This window comes from Apaloderma vittatum, unplaced genomic scaffold (assembly GCF_000703405.1).
Source record: "Apaloderma vittatum isolate BGI_N311 unplaced genomic scaffold, ASM70340v1 scaffold42889, whole genome shotgun sequence".
Lineage (NCBI taxonomy): Eukaryota > Metazoa > Chordata > Aves > Trogoniformes > Trogonidae > Apaloderma > Apaloderma vittatum.
This window is the reverse complement of record NW_009737730.1, coordinates 319-17,968: the sequence shown is the minus strand read 5'-3', so window position 1 is coordinate 17,968 and position 17,650 is coordinate 319. Positions and strand designations below refer to the sequence as shown.

Below are 17,650 nucleotides of genomic sequence, written 5' to 3'. Positions count from 1 at the left end.
GGCCCCTGGGTATGCTGGAAGTCAAGACAAGGATCTGTGATTGGGATGTCACACACTGTACCAGGACATCAGCAAACTCGAACAGCGGAAGTCTACAGGGACACACCTCTAAGTTGCTCTGCAAGCATCCTGCCTACATGCATGCTCAAGCGAGACTGCAGAAGTCTATAAAAGGGACAAAAATCTCTTAACAGCAAGATTATGGGTCCACTTTGGCTACGAGTAACATTTTGTGCAAGTTACAAAAGAACTGATCTTGAACCTGCAGCACATGTTTCTGCTGCCAGGTCTCTATCCTGGCTTTAGGCCTTTGTGCAGAAGGTGCTGGCTGCGCAGCCCTTTCCTGACCTTCTGGAGAGGCCGGGAGGAAGATGCAGAGTCAGGAATGGTATCTCCACAGCCTCTCACATCAGCACGTGTGAGCAGAGGTCTGTAAGATGAAGAGTGGGCGATGAGCAGGCCTCGCTAACAAGGGATGGGGAGCAGCAGCTGCACGTGGGCTGCTAAAACAGTTCAGGAAGAAATGGAAGTGACAAAGAGAGACCTAATTTTTCAGTGCTTGAAATCACCACCAGCAGTGAAGCCCCATTTAATCTGTCATACAGTATGCTGATTAGAGTCTGGCTATCACTCACGGGATGTACTAAGGCTCTGGTAGGAACTCAAATCATGCAAGGAAAAAAAATGAAGTGATAAGAATGGTGATCATCACTCCAAGGTGTGAATTTCAGGTTCAGAGCAGGAAATTACCAGCAGAGATACACTTTGTTTCTGTGCACATGCAAGAGTACAATAGAGGGAACAGCAGCAGAACTGAAAGGGAGGGAAAGACACAGCAAGTGTAACACTAATTCAGGATGCAGACACAGGACAATGGGATGAGGGAGAAGAAAGAGAAAAGTCTGAGGTAAAAGAACCCAAAGGAAGAGACAGTAGAAAAACTCTATTTATTAATAGAGTCAGTCCTGCTTCAGGAAATTCATAGCTAATGTCAGTTGGTTTTCTCTTCACCAGGTATCCTTGACACATTGGTAAATCTTCTCTCTGCACTTGGAATTTAAGAATCAAAACATAAAGATCAAGATTTTTTTTTTTCAAGATGTATTAAATGATTTTGAGTATTCAGCACGAGACTTTAAATGGCCTCTGAACTCTAAGCAATGCTGAAGACTCACCCCAAAGCAGAAGTGTCCAAATTATAAACTGCTTTTGAAAAATCTAGGGCTACTTCTTTTGGGTTAGAAAAGAATCTATCCAGAAGGCTGAATTATGCAGAAGCAGGTTTGGCATTTCTCACTGAGAGCACCATGGCACTGAACTAAGTCAGAAATATCTTAAATGGTTACTTAGCAAATCCCAACATCAGATTGTGGCATCAGGTTTCTGGATAAATGTATACAATCAAACAGCTCCTCATGTATCTTCTATGATTCTAGTAGAATAAATTTGTGCGATTTACAGCAAGAACAAGCTATGTCACTCTCTGCTACAGTGAAAACACCCTCAGAGTTGTGAACTGAAGCCCTTTGACTATGGTGCAAATCACATAGGGATCCCTTCTCATTACAGAATTAATTGTAACAGAACTAATGACTCCTGGGTAGGCAAAGCACGGGCTTCCTCTTTCTAATGCAAATCACAAAACGATGTCTGTCTGGGCTTTGTGCACACCTGCTACACCAACAGTGCTGGCTGCAGGTACGTGTAGAGCCAGCATGACCAGAATGGCAACTGGTGGAAGTGGCCTCAGGGCACAGCCCAGGTGGAAGCACACGGACATGTAAGATGCAAGAATATGACAGAGTAGTCAAGGTCACCCAGGTGCTTAGACAAGCTTAAGGCAACAAAAGAAAATTCACTGATAATTTAGAGGAGAGTGCCAAAGGGAAGAGAGAAGAGCAACTGCTGGGCATAGGGTGGGGATGCTGGTACAGTAGCCAAAGCCCAGCACCAGCTACTAAGCCATCCCTCTTCTCCAGCTCATTTGTTCTAATTCTCCTCATTTTACCAGCACCATCAGCACGAAGTTATTGTCTCAGAAAGAAGAACTGGGGATAGGTTCCTAAAATCATAGCTTACACATTTCCAAGCTCGTGTCTCAGGTCAGTTCCTTTGAAAGAAAGCACGTGGGCCATTTGGCTGGCCTCTTGCTTTGAAGTGGAGCTTTCTGGGAATTCTGCCTGCCACCTCCAGGGACAGCCCCGTGATATGTTCTGCCTGGAAGTCCTGGCAGCGGCTACCTAGGTTCCTTGTCATACAGTAGTTTTTTAAAAAAACAGCATGCACCAGTGGCACGGCCATTAGACATGAAGGCATGGTTGAATTCTTCTTTTCTCCTTGGAAGGAGGTGGAACCAAAAAGAAAGGGAGTGTTGGTGGAAATCAACGCAGGCTCCGGTAGACGTAGGCTGATGTGAAGATAGCATTGAGAGTCAGGCTCACGGCTAGCAGACCTCGGAGGGCGGAGTTACCAAAATGACCTTAGTAGAAGACAACACAAGGAAAAAAAGAAAGGGAATAGTAGAAAGAGATATTAAAGAATCGATGAGATAACTAACAGTGAACGTACACTGTGCCCTTTCTCTCTCTCTGCTCAGCATTTTCACCATAAGCAAAAACTGCTGAGGCATTTTTCCTTTTGGAAAAGACTGCATTGCTCTCTTTGGTTCTATTTTCATGTCATTGCTCTTCTCAACATTGGCATCTCCACCCCTTTCCTTCTGTCTCAGTTTAGCACTCACACAGTATTCTTCAGACAGTCCAAAGAACAGGAATAGCCTTATTAATGTCACAGAATAGCAGGCAGAAGATTCTACTTGTTACTTGCTACTACTTGTTATTTATTTAATCACAAGATCAGATCACTGCTGCAGCACAGGAAAGATCTCAGTTACCTCACACATACCTCAAGCACTCACATGACCTGCACCTACCTTTCCAGCCTGCCAAATCCTCCCCTTTGGTAGTTGTGTCCACCACACAAGTAGATGAGTGTGATGAGTGATCCTCCTTTTTGATGGAATTATCACTGCAAATACTCCCTCCTTCCATAGCAGATCTCATATCTGCAAGGAGAAAAAGACATGAAAATTCAGAACACACTAGTGGAAACAAAAAGGAGCAGAAGTTACAAGACTAAAGCTCGGCAAGAGTGATGAATGGTTGCCTGGTAAAATAATGAAAGGATTGAGGACAGGAACTGGAAACAAAAGGCAAATTTCACTGCTGTACAGCACAAGTTGCCTGCCTGTTTGCCTAATACACTGTCCATACCACAGCTATGGTTAAAGCAGACATCCAAATAAGGGTGAAGGCAGGGGCAGTAGTATCCCTGGGGCACAACTGAGTGAGAAAAGAACATCTCTTCTGATAGACAAGAGGCTCTCCAGTGCCAGTGGGTACGTAAGGGAGCCTTGGTAGCCTGAAAGTCATCACCATCTGGGTTTTTCCTGCATGTTTCCCATCTATTGTGTGGCCTAGATGTGCAGCTTTGCTTGCAAGCCAACTCCTCCCTACAACTGCATCTCCAGGAGCCCAGCAGGCTGTGAGCGTACCGTGCATTCCCCGCTCGCCGAGGTTCTTCTTTGGAAAGGGCGACAACTCGGTGGCAAAAATATTGCTGTCTGAGTGAGTGTGCTCCTCTGAGCTCGTTGGGGTGAGCAGAGCCTCATTCTGAGACGGGAAAAGCAGCAGCTTCTGTCCTTTCAGGTTCAGGCGGGCAGGGCTGATGAGTGGCCGGCGGTACCGCAAGGAACCTGAGCTGGAAGTCACGGAGCCAGCTATTGACGGTGCTGGAGAGGGGATGCGGGAGGGAGCACAGCTGCCTGACAGCAGGGAGAAGTGCTCTGAAACAGAAACACCCCCAAAGAGAAAAGGATGAGATTATAATCCCATTACAACAGGCACAGTTTTCTTTTAACAATTCTACAAGAAAAGGGGACAGGGATTACAAATGTGCAATTTATCTTGTACTGAAATTCTTTATTCACTCGTTCCCATACTGCAAAACATGGAGAAATGCCACCTGCACTTCAGTACACTCAAGAATGACTTTGACTAGAGGTAGGTGTGCCAGGAGCTTTCTTTCTCTCTGCTCAGCTGCATCCATTCAGAACAGCCTGCCTTGCATGTGCTGTTTTGCAGGTAAATCAACTGTTCTGGCATATCCTTTAAAGGCTGTTGGGAAAGTGTATGAGGATGTGAAGAGCTCTGCACAACACCATGAGCCCAGGCTGCGACTGCACTTCCAACAGTGAACTTCAGCAGCACAAACCGCCAAAGGATTCATTTGGGGTCAGGAAGGTGACAGACAGGTCACCGGAGGACACGAGAGCAAAAGGGCAGAGCAGACAGGGCAGCCAAATTAGCAGTTCCTTGGGCTGGGGAAGGAAAATGAAACAAAAGAGCTGCCCTAGTTGAAAGTCTCCTATCACAGCAACCTGAACTCAGCTGTAGGGCAGGGAAGGGATCCTTGCTCTGTCTCACTGATTTCACTGTGAGGTCTCCCAGGGAGCATGACATCCAACACACACAGCACCTTATTTTAATGCAATCTTGCTCTTAGTTGGAACTCTCTCTGCAGCATGTCTAACAGCCAAACTGACATTTTCACTGGGGTATGAGCAGGAAGCAGAGAATGAAACTTGGGTCATGTGTTTCAACTCAATCACTGCAAATCCTGCAAAAACAGCTCCTCTGGAAGGCCTCATGTGTTACCTGATGTGGGAGATTCCTTGGACTGAGATGACTGCGAGGCTGGGCGACTTCCACTGAACAAGTAGCCAGAATCTAAAAAGGAAAAAAAAGAATAGTTTGAACTCAGCTGGCTCAGCTACTCAAGGTCTACCCTTCAGAAATACAACTGCATCATCTTGTCATCAATCTCAGGAGACGTGCGGTAAACGTACCCAGGAAAAACGTCCCTGTTTTCCTGAGTAGGCGGCAAGCCAGCATCAGAATAATCCACTTTGCCCAGCTGCAGCAGAACGCACCTGTCCAGCAGGATCCAAAACCAACCCTGCGACCTCATCACAGCCTGGCTTTCCTCTGCTTTAAAAGGAAGAAAGGTTGTATCCTTTTGTCATGAAAAGGACAAGAATTGGCCTCGAGTTGCACCAAGGAAGTTTAGATTGGATATTAGGAAGAATTTCTTTACTGAGGGGTTATCAATCATTAGAATGGGTTTCATGCCCACTTACCTGCTCTGGCCAAGGAGGGGATGGTACCCAGCGAGAGCGCCCTGTTGAGACGACCAGGAAGAGAGGAAGAAGAAGTTCCGCGCGGGGATCTGAAGAGCTGTTGGTTTGTCAGCTGGAGAATACTGGGTGGTGTTGGGACAAAGAGAGATGTAGCAGAGGAAGGGAAGCCAGTCCCAGTGCCGTTGGGAAAGAGAGTAATCGAATCCCCAGACAGGAACCTGCAAAGGACAGGCAGGACAGACATTGAGCAACGGGTACGTCCCAGTAACTCCCTCTCTCAGTTGTACTTCTTGCACGAACACTTGCTTTGTCATCAGGTCTGGACTAATTCTTTCAGTGCAGGAGTGCAGGATGCAGAATGCTTTAAGAGTTCACAGGAATGTTCCTATGCCTTTGAAACTGGGGAATAATCTTACTTAAATTACCATGCACCAACCTGTCCCACAATACAGGGTGGGAAAAAAATGGTGGGACAATTGAGGAACTTGGGTGCAAACAGTACCTTTGTTCTCTCTCTGGATGAGAAAATTACCCACAGACCACCTGAATGCTTTACAAAGCCCAGATACACACAGGAGCAACAACTGAGGGCATCTGATGTTTGTTATATGCACAAGCAAACAACAGGCTTAGAAATGCCATTACCCTGAGAAGCAAGTAGTCACCTAGTAGTCTTTAGAAAACCCTCTGTCTTTAGAAAACACAATCAACGTCCTACTCTGATGCCAGTAGAGAGGAAAGTATTTTTATGAATACTGAAATCAAGATTTAGGCACAAGAGCTCTGTTTTAAAACTAGCACTCAAACCCCCTTAATACACTTGCCTTTATTACACTTGAGGTAATGAGGTAGTGAAGACTCACCATCCTCATTTCAGAGACAGGTTAAGAGAAGCAAAAAGGAGCTGGGTGACTTGCCGAGGATCACATAAAAAACCTGTGACAGAACAGATACAAACCTGGGTTTTCCAGCCCTAAATTGAGGCCTAAACCTCAATAATATGCACACCTTTCTTTGCATATCGTAATTAACCACAAATATGTCCTAGCATAGCCGTTCAGAGGGAACTGCTCAGGTAGCACACACTCCAGGAGTGTCTTGCTTCTAGCCCAGAAAAAGCAATTGCTGTTATAGTGCCTGGAAAAAATTTAAATCAGAAATAATATTGGCAATTGCATTTCTAGATCTGTGAGTTGTTTTCAGTGGGTTCTTTCCAAGTGAAAGCAGGGAGCTGCAGAACAGCGTGTCCAACTTGAGAACGCGAGACAGAGACACCAGACAAAACATACGAAGGGTACTGACCAGTTAGCTTGATTTTTAAGTACTACAGACATAAACTGACTTCTATTCCATTAGTAAAATAATTGCGTAAGGTGACTTTGTATTTTAAACAGTTTTTGCAGCTAACAGTGCCAGAGTATTTCACACTCAATTGCTATATGCAGATAAACAATGCAATTAATTTCTGATACCCCCATTTCATTACCTACCTTTGCAGCAGTTTAATATTTAAAAATCAACCTAAGCTGAACAATCTGCCAAAAATTAGTCCTATTTTAACCTTCTTTCTATTCCTCCTTGCAATCATGGACTGATCTTAGTCTATGTATACAGTTTAGGTGATCACATAGCACAAGAAATGAGGAGTCAGCTTTGGAGTCTCATTTCTTGTGTCTTCATAGCACCAAAATAAGCATTCTAAAAAGGTTGCAATGTTAAAAGCATATGAATTTTGTATTATTTTAAACTATTGAATAAAATACTTGAAAGTAAGTCTAGAGTAAGAAAAAGATCTCTCAAGGATCTCTGGTTAGAACTGGCAACGTGCCTGTCAAATAAATAATGATGAAGTACTAACAAAGTATGAAGTGTATATATTTAAAAATTAAGATATCAAACTCTGCAGCATATAATCAAGCTGCAACATTTGGAGATTTATTCTCACTTCTGATGAAAACAGAGACAGATGAGAGCAGCAACGTGGCTTTTCTTCAGAGGGAGGCCAGTAGTAAATCAGAGCATGAAGGAATTCACGCATCTCAATCTTGCACGTGAGGCGATTTACGCACGTGCCATTCTCTCCTGGTGATTAAGGAGGTGATGCAGCAATATTGTGCAGTGCTAGCAGAAGCAGCAGCCTAGAGTTAAGATTACAATCTAAAATATCTTATAAAACTACTTATCTGCTAGAACGAGGCAGACATCAACAATCCCGACCAGCTCAAGCCGGCTCAACAACATCGGAGCCAAGCAGCTTCGCCGTGCTTGCAGGCAGGACACGCCTTTAACAGCAGCGAGGAACTCCTCAGTGTCGCAGCAGAAACTGCCCAACCTCTGCAGGTTCCAGAGGACCTGGGAACGGCGTCACGTTTCGCAAACGCGCGGAGTCCTTCAGTGCACGTGCACACGCATGTTTGGCCCACCACACGCACAGATGGAAACGGCAGATGCACGTGTCCATCTCAGCTTGGCCAGAGAAAACGGATGGGAAAGGAAAAGTGCAGCTCAGGATTAGGATAGGAATAATAGCACAAAGAGCAATACCCGCCACTCGCTGCATTATGTCTGTGAAGGGCAAATCAGAGCATCGTCCGTGAACAACAGAACTCTTCTTTTCCTAATTTTGTACCTTTTATATCCTTGGGCTAAAGGAACAAACTTTAAACAGCTCCTTGCTGCAGTGGAAAACAGCGTATCTAGTTTACTGGCTTTTGGTAGTTTTTCACTTAATGGGTCGGAAGATACCGCAATAATTTATGACTCCTAACCACCATCTCCTTCCTGGGATTGTAACTTTTTTGGATTGGGCTTCCATGGCTCTGCTGCTCAACAGCTCCACTTCTCAACCTCACCAAGTCAGTGCAGCCAGATGCTCTGGGCACCTGACAAATCATTTGCCTTGCACCATCCAGAAAAGGAATTTTAGCAAAGAGCTGAAGAATTTTAAGTGTATTGTTTAATGCCTTTGGATTGGTGCTGGCCAAAGAATGGCTTAAATACTGACCTGCTCTGAACAAAGCAAATTCCCGCAACATCTGGAAAGTCCCGTTCCTTTCCTATGTGCTTTTCTCTTTAGTGTTTGCCACTGGCATGTCAAGAGGGATAGATGCTGCTAAAAATCAGGGGTGCTGTCATGGGAATGCACTTCATACTCAAGAATGGTCAATTGAACTAAAACTTCTTTCAGAAGCAGATGAAATAAAGGTGAGGAGATCAAGAGAATCACAAGGGAAGAAGTGGCCAAACCGCAGCCCTGGACGGAGCAGTGCAGCTGTCTCTTTGCTCTCAGACAACTGCACTGCTCCAAGCCATTTGTGCAACTGGTAACAGTAGGCTTGGTAACAGTGGAAAAGGGAGAAGGAATTTTTAAAAAAAAAAAAAAGGGAGAAAAAGGGAAAAAAAAAAGAGGGAAAAAAAGGCTCTGGAGTCAAACAGGTTGTGGATATAGTCAAGGCCTGGAAGCCGTTTATTTCAGAAGTTGATATCGTGAACATCAAAAATTGGGCATCTTAATGAGTGTTTACAATGATCACAGCATTACTAGACAGTTGGGCACAACTCTACTACACAGATACTCTAAAAATAAATAAATAGAAGGTTAAAGAAGAGCATTACATGGTATGAGACCACACACTGTCCTGAAGCAACATTTCCTACCGGCAGAACCTCCCCTCCTCTATGCCAACACCTCCGTCATATCCAAAGACAAGATCACACGTGTGTGCCGTTTTAACACAGATTTTAACCAGAGATGCTGCATTGCCCCTGGGATAAAGAGAGACATGGGAGAGCATGGGTCAGGGCTGTAGATGGACCCAATCCTACCAGCAGGTAATTCAGAACATGACTAAGAAGGTAAGACGCAGTCAGAGTCAGGCAGCTTGCTGGGTGTGCCCAGGTTCATGTTCCTGGAGGCAGCCAGGGATCCATGTGACAGTCATGGGAAAAAACGTTTCCTCTGGATTTAAGGTCGCCTCATAACCTGAGTTACCCACATGTAACTGCACCATTTTCTGCGGGCAGCGTGGGTGCTGCTGCCCAAGACTGCAGCAGAAGCTCACTATTTCCTTACTGCTGGCTGTGAGACAAGCCAGCTTCTGTGGACATGCAGCCGCTTGTCTGCTCTGCTGCATCGCATCGGTCTGTGCCAGAACCCGTGCCTCCAGCCAAGCTGACAGAATCATGAGTAAAGAGCAACGTAAAATAAAAAGCAGGCACAGGTAGAGGGGAAAATAGTGCTAAAAAAGGGCACAGGTCTTAAACACATGAAATTTTGATATGCGACAGAGAGCTTTAGATGCCAGACCAAGAATTCTTTTCTCCTACATGTTTGCCCCGCTTTGGATGAAAAAGGAGGGTTGAATCAGAGCTCAAAGTGCTCCAGCCACCAGGTTCTGCACTAATACCTTCTAGAGTAGAGACAGATGTCTGACATCAACTCTGCCTTCCCTCCTAGCCGGTGGCACGTGGTGTGTACATGCACATTCCACATCTACAAAATTCCAGACTTGCTAGAGGTCACAGGACCTCTTCCCTGCCTGCGTACTTGACAGCTTTGGTCCCAAATGAGGCTTTACAGGGGATGCTCAAGGTACACGTCAGGACTGAGTACTGCCCCTTCCACACAAGAGCATCTGCTATGGCTCAGAGGCCCCAAGTGTACTTGCAGGTGACAGCACGCCTGGAACAGACTCGCAGGTGATATGTGACAGCACACAACTTCAACAGCATCTCTTTAAAAAACAAAGCAAAGCCATACACCACAGCTCCCTGCTTTTGTGAGTGGAGTCAATCTGGAGCAATCATCTGGCTATGATATTAATTTTTTATACGAGTATAAATAATTTGTCCACAGTACATCAACACATACTTTCTATAGTATCTACGTACGATTATTAGCTTCACGTAATTCAGCGTACTTGAAAAATATTCATAAAGCCAAAACAAAACACCACTACAGCATTTTGATATTCCCTTCCTGTCCTCAGCATTTGACACATCCAAGCTCAGTTCAAAAGGGCATGCAAAGCACAGATGTAGGAAAGGAGGAGTTAATAGAGAGGAAAGAATGAGATATAAATACAGCACGTTTAGAATTGTAAAGGGCCACACAGGCGTCGGTTTGCATGCACCGATGTCAGTGAGAGCTTCAAGAAGACCAGAAGTAGCAGCAGCAGAGATGCTTACTTGGTTGCTAGCTCTGGGTTCTCTCTCAAGCCCCATAAAGTCTGCAGAGTTTCTCAGAAATTTAAGAGTAGGTATCCTCTTACGCCCAGACATACTCACTGGTGGCAAATGAAGGTCAAAAGCACTGGCCTGGAACAGACACAGGCACTGCTGGCCCACGTCACAGCTGAGTCAGTTCCACTGAAGCAAAACAGCCCAGTGTGAGCAAAAATTTCATCCAGGGAAAGGCACTTAATGAACCCACATTGGCCCCTTTACAGATCCGGCTCTGCTCTTGAGTTGGCCCATCAGCCACGGTCACTGTGAGAGCAAAGACCAGAGTAGGCACTTCAGGCTGGAGCAGATGTGATGTCAAGTGACACACAAACCCAGGAATGACCCCTGACCACCTTCTGCAGTACCGTCCTCTGGTCCTGACACCAGCACATGGCCAGTGCAACAAGGCAGCACCTGACCTTAGAGGCTTTTGGGCTACAATCCTCTAATGCTGTTGTTGGCCTGCTCTGGTCTGCATACCAGGGAGAATCCTCAGGCAACAACGCTGCATCTGGTGACCACTAATTGCCACACATTCCTCTGGGGCCTGAAATAAGAGTCCACCTAAGCAAAAGCAAGAAATTCAGAGCACCAATCGAGTGGTTCTGGATTATTTTTGTGTTAGTGAGTTACCAGCCCTTTGTTGGCTGTTAGCCCTCTCAGCAGAAGGAAACGTGCACCCATGTGTCAAACAAAATAGCACCTCGGCTTCACAAGGCTGGGGGGACTGTGCTCAGTGTTGGACTTGCACCAAAGTACCTGAGCTGGGAGCACACATTTCCTTCGGCTGGGCTCACTGTGGGGAAAGCAAGCAGGCAGTTAGATGGTGTATGTAACTGCTGAGCTATTTGCTACCTGAACTTCCAGTAAAAAAAAAGCCACATTGACAAAATGCCCTCCTTACAGAGCCTGCAGCATGGCACAGTGTTTAGAATAGTTTATTTGGCATTGCAACCAGAGGAAACTGTAGGAACAGTCTCAGTAAAAGGCAGTGGTGGTTTAAATACTTCTTTCCCCGCAGAAAGTCATCAGTAAAATACTGCTAACTGATCTTCTTCAGGCTTAATTGTCTCCAGAGACACAACTGGTATAGACCAAATACTAGCAGTTTACCAATGAGAACACCTCTGGAAGAAACTCTCCCTCTTCTCCAAAAGATCAATCAACATCTTACAATCAGGAAATCATTTGAGACAAAGCACAAGAAAAGTAGCGACAGACTGACTGTCAGTCTCTAGAAGACTGAAAATTCAAATGCTCCAAGTTTGGTGTTGAGGCTCAGAGGTTTTCTATTGTTTTTAGAAGCAGCAGCACAGACATGTTAAGGTACTAAGAAGTGGGAAAATAGCTGACACCTGAGCAAAGGCAAAAGCTTATTTGGCATTAAAACTGAACCACGCTTCAGCATGCGTTGTTACTTTGGTTTGCCTTTGAAAATTTTCTGATGATGAGTCCAAAAGTTCTTCAATTATAAACTATCGCAGAACAGGGCTTCCGTTGTACAGATTTTGAACTCTTTCAGTATAGATTCACATTCACTAACAGAGCTAAGTATTTCTTAATGGCATTATTCAGGCTTCACAGTGTAAACCCTGTTCTTTCCCACAGTTCTTCCTCCCCAACCCATCCCAGTAATGCACAGGAAAAAATACAAGGAAATAAAAGATCAGGCACAGGAAAACAGTGTCACAACAGCAAAACATCATAAAAAGTGCTACATCTCAGGGGGCTCAAAGGTGGGACATGTTTAAATTGAAAGGAAAAAAAAGGCTGCTAAAAAGAAGGGAAAAAAACAGCTGCTCAGAAGAAACAGGAGCCACGTGAAATAGAGCAAAGTGAAAGTTAATGCAGCCTTGACTTTCAGTTTCTGAAATCAAGACAGCTGAAGAGGCTGACAAGCATCTTTAGAGGCTGCCACTGAGAGCTTCCTTCAAAGTGGGTAAGAAAATTTGGACAGAGTAATTTTATTCTCATTGAGAAAGGATGTTGCCATTAGAAATCAGGCACGATGTTCCCATGACCATCCCCACACATTTCAACAATCCGTCAGCTGCTCATACCCCTCTTCCTTCTAGGGGTCTCAATCTACCCTTCTAAACATCACATTCCTCTCATCATTTGGACATACCTGACAGCAGCAGGACCTGCTCACCTCTGCCACACCAGGTGGCTGCAAGTTCACCTGCTAGGAACTTGTATAGGGAAGTGCAGAAGACAATCATGGCTAAATAGAAACATCATTTTTTTCCTACATTTAACTTTATGGGAAAAACCTGAAGGTACCAAAGAGAGAAGAAGGAAAAAAAAAAAAAGTCTAAGATGTCTCATTTCACTTAATGGACATAATAGCTCAAGGTTTCCTGGGTCTTCTGTGCAGCTTGTTTAGAGAATGGCAGAGCTGGCACTGGATTTGGTTCCAGTGTCCGCTTCATTAGTGGCTTTGTCCAGCTCCCTTTTAACAGCAGCTGTGCTGAAGGACAACGGTGCTGGAAGGGCTGCTGCAGCAGGGAGTTTTCCAGGGATGAAAACATTATAGCAATCACTGTGCTGAAAAGAAAGCTGGGTAGACAGTGATAGCACATCCATACAGAAAATTGTCCCCCTATATCCCCCTCCGCCCTCCCAATTCCTGTCCTTTCACCAGCTTACTGTCTTAACAGCGCTCCCTCCTCCAGTAGGCTGGCAGGTACAGAAAGAAGACTGGACTCTTAAGGAACATTTCCTAATAAATCCAATGGAGAGTAGGAAAGAGGCACCAGAGTGGTTATGAAAATCTAACCCAGCACCAAGGACCCTGCACACTTCTGCTGGCTTTTTTCCCTGTTCTGATGAACTCACGTGGCTTCTTGTATTATTTACTGTGAAACAATTCTCTACATTCAATAAAACGTTCTAGGGGAAAATGGGCCATACTGGTTATTATTTACTGTTTTCAAACTCTGAGACTGCAACACAAAACAATCTGTGACCATGAGCTGGAAGATAAACCTTTTGGCTCAGATTTCATAAATGATAGGAACAAAACTCTGCAGACTCCTTCTGTGGACAAGCAAGCAAACCACCCTCAAAGCAGCACCATTCACAAGCACCAGAATAGAGAAAGGTGTTTTGTTTGCTCAGAGGTGATATTGCAGTTATCTGAAGGCACCAGAAAAAAGTTCCAAAGGAGAACACATGTGGGAAGCAGGTTTTGTCTGTGTGTCTCCTTGCCATGCTGGTTGTGAGGTTACAGGCACATGGTCTTTCAGCCAGAAGCTCTACCTTCCCACGGCACATTCAGCTGGGCTTATCGTTAACAAATCTCTACAGAGCTTCTGTTAATGCTACATTTCTGCTTTCACAATGAATACCGGTTGGAAGAACAATAACTAAGAAAAGTTATGGACTTTTCTTTCAATTAAAAAGCTTCTATAATTTCACAAGTATCTGCAGCATCCATTAGTGTCTGAGTATTTCAGCAGTAGATGCAGATACTTCACAGTGAGAGATCCATTTTGATTAGTTGAGAGTTTACACATAGGAAGATCAAGACACCCAAATAATTTATATCAGACTATTAGTACGGCAAATTCCACTGCACTATTCTGAACAGAAGAAAACAGCAGATCTTCTGTAACAATGCTATTTCCTCTGAAAGACCCAAATCTGGATGAGAAACTTAGTGGAGTGCCTTGCAAAAAACAGTGCAGGATAATCAGACTGCTTATCCTAAGAGGCCCCAACAAGTTAATCCTACACAAACCCAAGTGGCTGAAAGCTCCTTCCTCCCCACGCAGTTCACGTTCAGCCACCTCAGCTTTCAGAGGAGGACTGTCAAGCATTCAACTCAAAGTCACAATTTTCAGACCTCTTTCTTTAGCAGCATTAGCACCAATGCCAGAGTTCAAAGAACAAACCCTCCAAGTAACAAGAAAAAGGCACCTCCATTGCTGTGCAGTCCCACAGCAGGGGCTCCCGCCCCCTCCTATAGCACATCCTCCTAACCTGGGTTCTCAACACCGAGGAAAACATGGACTGAGTAAACAGTGACGTACAATAAAAGCTGATGATGTGTCATAGCATGTGGTTGTTAGTCTCATATTTCTTCTAAGGCTACAGGAGTGGAAGAACATACACATTTTTATTGAGTTATGCTTTTATACAGATGCTCCTATGGGAGTGGTGGAGTTGGGTGGGTAAAAAAAACCAAAGAAAACCAGTGCAGAAAGCAACAGCCACTGGTATGTGTGAAAATTAAGTCTAAAACAGTTGAGCAGTTTCAGATATTCAATCAAGACACCCTGAGCTACATAACCTTTTAAAGCACCCTTTTAAACAAATTATTGAAGTTTCAATCAAAAGCACTTAAGGACGCCTCTCCATCTAAAACAGGAGTCACAGGAGAACGGCAGAGTGAGCGAGCACGCAGATACGTGACACCACACAGCGGGAGGCAAGAACCACCAGGTTATGGACTACTCGTGTCCCCTCCTCGCACGCCGGCACACCGCACAGCGTTACTACGGCACACATCACAAGGACTCCGAATCCAGAGGCAAGTTCCCAAACAGTTCGAAATTAAAATGACCAGCACCATTACAAAACTGAAGGTGGCCTGGGCCCCACAGAGGGTCAAGGCAGAGGATTCCTCTGTGACTGGCTAAGGATGGACAGGCAGTGAGAAGAACCGCAAAGGCAGAAGCCAGAATCTCTTTGGCTGGAAGAGCAGAATGGGGAGGAGGCTGCATTTATGGAGCCGTTTGTGAAGCAGCTGCTGGAAGAACTGGCTTTGGGGAGGTTGGATATTTGCACTGCTGATGTAGGATTCAGGAGCAAGGGAGAATGGAGGCAGCAGGAGCAGCTTCCATGGCTAGCACCAGCAGCGGAAATGCTTCAAGGGGCTAGCGCAGCAGAAAGCAAGTATAGGGAAAAAAATAATATATGGATAAAGGAAGAAAATATCTTCACTGCTTATCTAAATTAAAAAAAAAAAAAGAAACAGCAGAAGGGAAAAAAGAGAAGAGAGAAGCACCAGTCGCAAAGAGTTCACAAGGCTTTTTTTCCTCCTTCCCCCAGCGTCACTGCTCTGGCTCTGACCTTCGGGGCCGGTATCTCCGATGGCCCGTTGATTTCCGTGTGGCCACTGCTGCAGTGAAGCCCACCAAGCAGCACAAGGATGTGGTGCCAAATTTGGCTGTGTCCAGCCAGTTGGGTGTTTCCATCTTCAGGTACCGCTCAGCTAAATGCAGACTCATCACTACGAACCACAAGACTGAAGCAAAGGCATCGATTCTCCGGAGCCTGCAATAGCCAAAAAGAAACCAAACGACACAACGTTAAAGAGTTTAAACACCAGTGAACCTCCTTGGTCCTGAGGAAGGAGAGGGAAGGTGGGGAAGGTACACAGACTGAGCAGGTTATGTACTATCTCTTACTACAGTTTTATCATCTGCAGCCCTTCCCACTGTTGTGACAAGTACTTGAATACATCAGTTCCATTTTCTACCAGATTAGAGCTGCACAGGGAACTTTTTCATTCACCCTAATTCTTAAAGTAAAGCTTAAATTAAACGAACCAAGGCACAGATCCAAAGCAAGCTGTGCTGTGTCTATCCAGCCGGCTGGCAAGCCCAAAAATAACAAGAACTGTGCCCCTCAGTACTACATGTGTCATTCCAGCAAATGTTTATCCCCTGGCTCACTGAGTCAAGACAGCGGAAAAGATCTCCCAGTATAACGCAGTTATTTTCTGCAAGTGAATTGAGAAGAGAAGAGCATCCTCACCTGATCCGCCCAGCTAAGAACATGGCCAACAGGCAGGTGAACAGCCCAAGGACAGCGACTGCCATCTGGTGATTCTTCCCGTACGCCCAGGCGGCGCTCAGGTTTTCCACCATCTGCTCTGGGAGCAGGCGAAGCAGCTCCCGCCAGCCCGCCACCGGCACAGAAGCGTTGTTTTCCAAGTCTCCATGTGAGCTTGTGCCAGTCCTATTCAGACTGGACACTGGACCAGAGGAGACAGGAGCAGGGACTGCTGCACTGGGTGAGAAGGGGTTGCCTGACCCGTACAAGGCCATCAGAACTAGGACGGCGCAGCTGAGGAAGGCCAAAAACCGCAGAAATATCACCTGAGCTGGTGTAGTTATGGAAGCAGAAGAGGAGGATGTACATGAATTCTGCAGAGAAAAGGAGAAACACCTTGTTAGAAGCCAAATGAACTGCAGTAAGGTTTTGAAATGGTGCTTTATGAAACACTTCCATACACTTGTACGGTTTAGTGGACAGCTTTGCTCAAGTCCTTATTAGTGTCTGTACAAGGCTGACAGCACATGGGATACCGCAGGCTAGCAAAAAGCAATAGCAGAGCTATGAGGAGATGCCAAGGTCAGGCAGGGCACAAGGCAAGGAGAAGGTCCTAATTCACTTCCCATTGTTCTACTTTTATTTTTCGCAGCTGTAGTTTCCTGCACCGTACTCATAAACTGGCTTCCCTGCCTCCCCTTTTCTGCCTGTCCCACTATCTTCCTTACACTCTGTTCTTATTACTACATTAGACTTACTTTCTGGCAATTGCACTGAGTAACACCAGCAAGATGAAAAGCTCAAATTGACATGAGGAGCATCTGTGGCAACTATCCTGTGCTCTTCTAAACTTCTGCCATGCACCCAAGCTCCCCAAGAGCCCCAAGGTCGCTGCCTTCCGTTCCCAGGAGTAAACCCAGGTGCAGAGATACCTAGTTCTCTGCACTTCCTCCTAAATTCTCTCATCTCTCCCCTCACTTACCTGAGTATAAGTCTTGTCTGTCTCACGGCGTTTGAAATGGTGGCTGAGCAGCAGCGCCCGGAGTTGCCTATTCTGGTGTTTTATGTAATACTCCACAGCAGCCTGGCACGGACGGCACAGCTTGTAGGTCTGCTCCAGATGGTGCTTATACACCTCAATCTCTTCGTCATATTTGCCCTGGTGAGAGAACAGGAGATGAAAACTACGTGAGAACTGCAGGTTCCTCGCGTGTGAGCAAGGCATGCTTCCCGCCTCCAGAGGAACAGTCTGCTGAAACCAGTGACCAGGCTGGAGGCCAGCCTCACAACCAACTTTGCAACACCACTGACCAAGCCTCCATGTTCCAGAAGAGACAAAACAGACTTTGGAGAAGGCTGCTGTGGCTAATTTCAGGATGTTGATTTTCTATGGCCTGAATCTGGGGAGCCATAAAAATGTGAAGGAGAAACCCCACTATTCTATCCTTC

At 45.4% G+C, this 17,650-nt stretch overlaps 1 protein-coding gene across 1 annotated transcript; it reads right to left on the bottom strand.

The window, feature by feature from the left end:
• Positions 1–2,381: 2,381 nt before the first annotated feature.
• TMEM201 (transmembrane protein 201) lies at positions 2,382–17,360 on the bottom strand (the record flags this gene model as incomplete). The annotated part of the gene is made up of 8 exons (XM_009877416.1): positions 2,382–2,479; positions 2,933–3,064; positions 3,554–3,844; positions 4,716–4,787; positions 5,198–5,415; positions 15,497–15,700; positions 16,184–16,575; positions 17,184–17,360. Coding segments are annotated over 8 exons (1,584 nt in total), but the record flags the coding sequence as incomplete, so codon positions are not given.
• Positions 17,361–17,650: the final 290 nt, after the last annotated feature.